Raw genomic sequence first — 7,527 nt, 5'->3', positions numbered from 1 at the left:
AGTTTTTCTCTAATATTCTATCCAGATATTGAATTTGCATCTTTATAATTAATTATGTGAACATGTTTTACTGAGTCTTAAACTCAAAATAAGTTTATTAGAGAGCTTTCATGTTGCTTACAGTTGAATTTGACAATCAATTTTGGCATGATTTGCTTAGAAATTCTGATAGAATTCACTATTTCATCGTGATGAAGTCTTTAGTGTTCTTCTAGGCATTGGGACTATTGATTTTTTCTCTATTGTGTGAGATGTTCTGTGAGGAGTGTGCTAACGCTTCTACTTAGTTGTCTTTTTAGATGTGAGATAGTATCCTCACACGATGAAATGTGGAAAAAGAGATGTTCAGTCATTACCATTTGACACCTGCTATTGATTTGTCCTGGTCTAATCTGCAAGGAAGATGTTGATTGAGTCGTTCATAACCTCTCGTTATGAGTGGCTAAACATCCCTTTTGGAGTGGAAAAAGTTGCCTTCACAATCCATTATTAATGTTATATTTGTTATTCAAATCGTAAGTGTGTAAGAGAATAATTCCTCTTTGTAGTGTAGTGGGATTATATAATTGAAAGGACATATATTTTCTATTTTGTGACTAATAATTAGAGGTAAGAGAAATCTTTTGAATATTGTGCGCTATGTATACTACAAGACTATTCAGACATATTTTTTTGAATAAATCAAGCGGTCCATATAGCATTGTATCTTTCGTCGAAATTGAACATGCAATTGATAAAAAATTATTTTCTGAAACAGAAAATTTAGATTGTATGTCTATGTGTCCTTCATCTAGGTGAAAAGTTACCATTCAAAGGATTCTATGAGAGGAACTCTCTCTTAGAGTATGGAATTCTCTCTTACGGTATGTGATGTGATTATGTGAATGAAAAAATAAAATTAATAAAATAGAAATATAGAGAACGGAATATGCACTAGAGGGTGTACAGTTATTCCCTGATTTCGGGGGCTTTGATCTTTTGTTTGATTGTTAACGTATCATTATTAACGCGGGATGGCCAAGAGGTTCAGATTTATTTGTTCTTCATTTTACTTTTCTTTTTTTATTTCATATTTTTTTTTGTAGTTTTAAAATGAGAACTTAATTGGTAATAGAGAGCATATATTTTGGCTTATACAGTATCTTGAGAAGGCATTATCTCTCATTCATTCGATGTTGACTTTGTTGAGCTGTATTTTCTTTTCCCATTTGGTATTATCAACCTTGAATATATAAGTAGAATAACCGATGGAATTGCAGTTGGAGCTTAGAGAAGATAATATTGATCAAAGAGTAAAAGATTGATTTTTTAGTCATAATAGTATTAAAAATAATTATTAGCCATATGTCGTTTACAACCGAGCGAAGAGCGGGTTATATCACTAGTAAAAAGATAATACTGTACTAAACCTGCTGATAAACTCGCTTCCAATTGTGTTATATATTTAATTGTATGTCAATGGACATTAGCCATAAATAATACTAGTAGAGCATTTCAACGAGCTCTTTGATGCGCTAAAAACTGTAATACCTCCCCAAGTGCTGTTTAACCACAATGTCTTGCTGATGAACTTACAGCTTGCTGGGAGGAACTCCTACTGGTGCATTTCTTGATTTTTTCTCAACTGTTCGAGAGAGCTCCTTCACTGCATCTTTAGGTAGATGTCTGGGCCTGCTCAGCCAGAGTCCTCCATCGACAATAAGGGTGGTTCCGTTGATATATTTGCCTATAAGCAGGAAGCATATGCAAGAAAAAAAAATGGAGATTATCACAAGCCAGAAGCAAATTGTGGGTTTCTAATTGAAGTCTTGATTTAGCCTAAACTGCAAGTAGACTGGATGTTACACATTGATGCCTTGTGGAAATTTGCATACTTTTCGGGGGAAAATTATGTTTTCCAGTAAAAGAATGAGTTTTTTCCAATTGCCCTATGTTTAAAACCAATACAATTAAGGAGGAGAAAGAGCAATAATTGCAGGTTTATGAACAAGGTATGCACTTTCAAGTGTAGCACACTCTTATCTCACAGTAAACACACAGGAGATCATTGAACAAGTTTGGCAGAGAGAGCACCGTGGAAAGTTCAAAAGAAACTCAACCTGTAACCAAAAAGGACAAACCTGTTTTAAGTACAGGGTAAACAATGGTTGGTGTTGGTTTCTCTCCCTCTTTTTCATAGGAAGCAGGTTATGATTCAGGATGTGTTATCAGTTTTCGACATAAATTACTGCACCCATTGCTCTATTGAACCAGTGGAGTTTGGTTCTATTGATATATACCAATATTAATGAATTTTCACAAATTCAAGGTCTGTTCTAAAACAATTGGTTAGAATATGATATTCCACATACATATCCAAGGTCGGAGCTACAATCAGTTTGGTTTGAATATGGATTATAACACACATATTTCAAGGTCGGAGCTTAAAGTAATTGGTTCAAATATTGATTACCCCTAAAATATTAAAGATTGGAGTCAAAAGTTATGGACTTATCCTGGACCCAACACATATACACTAGGTCCACCCTGATTGGTAGCATATATTTCCTGAAGAAAAGGACAATCTAGATGTGGTAGTGAGAGTCAAGTCAGTCTGAACATCCAGTGCAGAGCAAAAGAGTGGAAAAGTGAGTCCCTTATTACAAATTCAACCCAGTATAAGTGACAGGGAGAGACACACCACAAGTGGATAGAAAGAATTGACACTAACTGGTCATATCAATAGTGAACTTGGACATACACATGGTGGTGAGGCAAGAGTAGGGACGTAGAGGTGGAAACTGTCAGTCACCTAATATGAATTATGTCACTAATGACAATATGCATCTATCCCAATTTATATTTAATATCTCTAAATTTCATTTAGAATCATAAATATCATTATGACCCATTGAATTAACAAATAGGAGTAATACTTTACTGCAAGTCTAAGAAGCATCAGGTACCAACCAGCATCTGATGCAAGGTAGAGAGCAGCCATGGCAATATCATATTTCTCCCCAAGTTTGTACAGGGGCATGTATTCTTTGCTCTTATTGCTTATCTCTTCCGGTCCAAGTTTACGCATGCCAGCAGTATCACCTATGGGCCCTGGTGCAATACCATTGACCCTAATATCATAGTCCGTGCCCCACTCTAGAGCCAAATTTCTAGTGACTGCATCAACAGCAGCCTGTACAGAGAGATGATGTGAATGGCAATTAAACATAACGAAATAAAAATGAACACAAACTATGCCTGAAGCTAAAATTTCAAACCTTGGCAGCAGCTACATGGATTTGATACCAAGATGCAGTGTAATGCAAAGTAGCACTAATGTTCAGTATTATTCCACCTGAAGTCGAATTCCTCCCAGGTCCTCCTTTCTTGATATAGTCAAGTGCTTCATGGCACATGGTGAATGTACCAACAGAATCAATATCTAGTACTGCAACAGCCATCATGAGCATACCAAAAGAATCAATACGTAATATTGTTAAAGCATTCTCCTCACTTCAAATCAGAGAGGCAGGTAAATCCTATCCTTTTTCTTATACAAGCACTCCCCTCACTCAACCTCCATTTTATACCTCACGCTTCTTCCTCAAGAAGCGGCCATAAGCCCACGAGATAAATGGAGAAACAGAGGAAAACTTTCCTCTCTTCCACGCTTGTTTTGGGAAAATAGATTAAGAGAAGCTGACAGTACAGAAGGTTTGGAGAGGAATTTTTCACACTCATGTCCAGACATAGTTATTAGTTTCTGTGTTTAACCTCTCACCTTTTTGAACATTGAATCGACTTCAAGAATAGTAGCCATGTTGAAGAAGCTGGCCAGAATTAATAGAGGTGATTCTAACGATTTTTAAGCCAAGTCAGCTACTGGAACAGAAAAGCTCCTAATATACCAAGGGCTAGAAACTACGAATGAATTTTAAGGTCTCACGAATGTTGCTATGAATCTATTGAATACTCGTCATCTAATCTTGTCCGTCTTTCTTTTCCTTCCTACTTGAATGGGGTTTGTTTTATTGCACATTTCAGCAGGATGTTAAGGTCTTAGAAGGTTCACTTGTGCATTGATACATAAGAAGCTTAATAATCTGTTCAAAATCTTTATGAAACAAACCTGTCCTGAAGCCATTTGGAGACAAATCCTCAGGAGATACAAGGAAATTGCCAGCTGCAGCATTGACAAGAATGTCAAGCTTCCCAAAATGATTGACAGTTAACTCTACAACTCTTTTTGCATCTTCTTGCTTTCGCACATCCCCCTCAAAGCCAATTGCCTAGCGATGTGCAATGGAAACAAAGGAACAGTAAGACGACACTATCACAACTGAAGTAGTAGTCACTGTCCCTCTGTATTTGACTGTACATGGAGTTTAAGTAATAATGGACTTTAGATTCGTATGTTTAATATTATAACAAACCAAAAGTACCCTTAGTTCTATGGCATCACATTCCTATAAGAACATGTTATTAAAGACAAAATGATTATGTTAACTTCTATCTTTGATGGTGCAGATTGCTAGATAAGTAGTTTGGTAGTTTTGATGAGTTGTTGCTATTTCTTTTTTAACTGCATATTGGGGTTGTCCATATGCAATTTTATTGTTACCTATACTGAACGCCATTTGGTAATAAAATTCTGTTATTTACCCACAAAAAAAACACATTAAAAAGTTTCTAAATAAAAAACGATAAAGATCCAATCTAAACGATTGATGAAGTGGCAATTTTAAGGTATAAAGCAAAATTACTTTGATTCAATCTTCAGATAAATAAGCTGACGAATCCGATGCGAAGGCAAAAAACCAAATAACAGTATTTTGTAAATATGTTACCCTAAAACATATCATAAGCGAAATCAGGTAAAAGGACAGCGTACAGCTACTGCTTGGTAAAAGCGCTGATTACAAAGAAATGAACAAAAATGATTAGGTAAAAGGAATGGAGAAAAGGGGAAAAGAATATTACCGGAATACCAAGGGATTGAAGGTAGGAGACGGCGGAGTAGAGGATTGTCTTGCGGCGGCCCATGATGGCAACGGAGGCACCATGTTTGCCGAATTGAGTAGAGATCTCAAGGCCGATACCAGAACCGCCTCCGGTCAAAAGTGCTACTTTCCCTTTTAGTATGTCTGACTTGAAAGGAGACTCCATTACAAGTACAAGCGCTCTTTGTTTGTTTGTTTGTTTTCCGTTGAATTCCACGGAACTGGAAATGTAAGAGCGTGTTTGTTATGTGGGTTACTATTAGCCTGTGCGTGTATGAAAATTGTAATCAACGGACAGCAGCCTTGGGATCCTCACCATACCACACAATATTACTGTTACGCGGCGCCTTTCTGAAGTTCCTTGGAAGGGCGACGTAAGGCTAGGCAACCGATGTCAGTACGGTTGCTGTCCGCCAACTGAGGTCCCCTCCGAACGCTAGACTAGATTGTCAGTGCCGTACGGAAAAACCAATGTCATGAGCAATTGGAAGAGAGCAGAAAAGAGAATTGAGAATGAAAGAAAGCTTGATTGCATTGAATGAAAGCTATTACAGAAAACAAGACGGTGTCGGGGGAGAGACACCAGTACAGAGAATTGTTTGCTTGCTTGAAAGTTTTGATTGCTTGGTCCCCCTTAATAATGCTTAAAAAAATAAACCAAAGTTACATGACTAGACCTATGAAAGCTGGAAAATCACATTTAAAGAAAATGCAGCAAAACTACTCTATATTTACAATGAAAAGGACTTAGTCTTCTACAAAGCAGCAGCAAGTCCGTTGGCAGCAACTTTGTCTTTAGCATCAGGGTCTGCGCGCGCGGCATTGTCTGCGCGCGCGGCGCTGTTGGCTTTTGCCTGTGGCTGGGCGCTGGCGATGGCTATCGGTGGGGCGACAGAGGCACATGCGCGCTTGTCACTTGGAGCTGCCGAGACCACGGGGCCGACCGTGGCGACGGGCGTTGGGAGGCTGGCCAGGACGCCACGGGGCGCGTCCAAGGGATCATGGGGCATGGCTGGAAAGCCGCCCATGACATTCTCCCCCACCTGAGTTGGCGACGTCCTCGGCGCCTTCCTTGCAAGGTAATCATCAATCAGGCTCTTGTAGGCTTTGAGGTTTGTTCCCCTCTCCCAAGTATTCTCCTCTGCATCACATCCCTGCCATTTCACCAAGAACTCCTGGTGATCTTTTCTTGAGGCGTGAATCACTCGATCATCAAGAATAGCTTCAGCACGCCTTTTTCCGGTTGAATTGGGGCCTCGAATACTTGGTATTGTGAGTTGGCTTCGTGAAGGATCCTCCACATCTTCCCGAAAAGGTTTCAGGAGACTGACATGGAAAACAGGATGGATTTTCCACCAAGCTGGGGTATCCACCCGGTATGCAACTTTCCCAATGCGCCTTTCAATGGACAAGGGTCCAATATATTTTTGCAATAGGCGAGGGTCATGGACCCCTGCAAACAAGTACCGCTTTGGGATTTTGACCATCACTTTGTCTCCCACCTGGTATTCCACAAAGCGGCGATTCTGATCAGCATGCCTCTTCATCCGCTTTTGGGCTTTGACAAGATAGCTCCGCACTATCTCCAAATTTTGCTTCCATTCTTTTGAGAAGCTGGCAGCCCGAGGAGATTTTGACATGTTTGGTGCGTTCACTGTGTGTGGGAGTAGCGGTTGCTGTCCGGTAACAATTTCAAAAGCGCTTTTGTTGGTACTTGAGCTCTTTTGTGAATTGAAACACAGTTGAGCAGCATCCAGAAGCTTCACCCAATTCTTCTGCGATCCGGTCACAGCTTCTTCCAGGCTTCCCACGGCATCGAAGTATTGCTCGATGTCGAAAATGAAATTTTCCACTTCTTTGGCATTCCGAGCTCCACTGTATGGCTTTGGCTCAGGAATTTTCAGCTTTTGTGCCATGGGGGCGAGGTTCACACCACCCCCAAATTGGTTTCCGCCTCCTCGAAGTAGGCCTTGTAAAGCAGCATTGACAACATTGAGCTGGCCTGTCAAGTTGTCAATGGTTTGTTGCATGGCAGTCACCCTGTCTGCCTCTTGTTCCCTGTTGGCTAAATCCTCGGCACGCTCCTGCTGGAGGACCTCAAATTTACCAAAAATTTCAGCTGCCTCTGTGGCTGCTGTTTGCCGGTCTCCTTCAGAGTCGCGGCTGATGTTTTCTATGTCAACTTCGGCCTGGATGAGTCTGCGGTCCAGGTCGTCCAACCTTTGCACTAGGCTGGTTTTTAGATCGGGCACCATTTCCACGATGGGCCGTAATGCGTCAACCGTTCCCTCAAGGGTCGCGATGCGATCCCCATAATTCACCATGGTCAGAAATGGTGGTAATTGCAATGTGATCCCTCGTCCGATGTCGAGCCTAGGCTCTGATACCAACTGTTACGCGGCGCCTTCCTGAAGTTCCTTGGAAGGGCGACGTAAGGCTAGGCAACCGATGTCAGTACGGTTGCTGTCCGCCAACTGAGGTCCCCTCCGTACGCTAGACTAGATTGTCAGTGCCGTACGGGAAAACCAATGTCATGAGCAATTGAAAG

At 40.6% G+C, this 7,527-nt stretch overlaps 1 protein-coding gene across 1 annotated transcript; it reads right to left on the bottom strand.

Moving 5' to 3' along the window:
* Nucleotides 1-1,281: 1,281 nt before the first annotated feature.
* On the bottom strand, nt 1,282-5,282 carry LOC104087848 (peroxisomal 2,4-dienoyl-CoA reductase [(3E)-enoyl-CoA-producing]-like). Its single transcript, XM_009592409.4, has 5 exons — nt 4,960-5,282; nt 4,109-4,268; nt 3,258-3,427; nt 2,950-3,172; nt 1,282-1,726 (listed from the first exon to the last, which is right to left on the bottom strand). The coding sequence occupies exons 1-5, from the start codon at nt 5,143-5,145 to the stop codon at nt 1,572-1,574; spliced, it is 894 nt and encodes a 297-aa protein (XP_009590704.1). The 5' UTR covers nt 5,146-5,282; the 3' UTR covers nt 1,282-1,571.
* Between the last annotated feature and the right edge of the window lie 2,245 nt (nt 5,283-7,527).

Source organism: Nicotiana tomentosiformis, chromosome 11 (assembly GCF_000390325.3).
Source record: "Nicotiana tomentosiformis chromosome 11, ASM39032v3, whole genome shotgun sequence".
NCBI classification, from domain to species: Eukaryota; Viridiplantae; Streptophyta; class Magnoliopsida; order Solanales; family Solanaceae; genus Nicotiana; species Nicotiana tomentosiformis.
Note: the sequence above shows the minus strand (reverse complement) of the source record. Positions and strands in the feature narration are given on the sequence as shown.

Coding starts and splice junctions, on each gene's coding strand:
- LOC104087848 (XM_009592409.4), bottom strand. CDS start 5,145: ATGGAGTCTCCTTTCAAGTCAGACATACTAAAAGGGAAAGTAGCACTT. Junction 4,269..4,959: donor TTCAATCCCTTGGTATTCCG/GTAATATTCTTT, acceptor GCACATCGCTAG/GCAATTGGCTTTGAGGGGGA. Junction 3,173..3,257: donor TCCATGTAGCTGCTGCCAAG/GTTTGAAATTTT, acceptor CTCTCTGTACAG/GCTGCTGTTGATGCAGTCAC.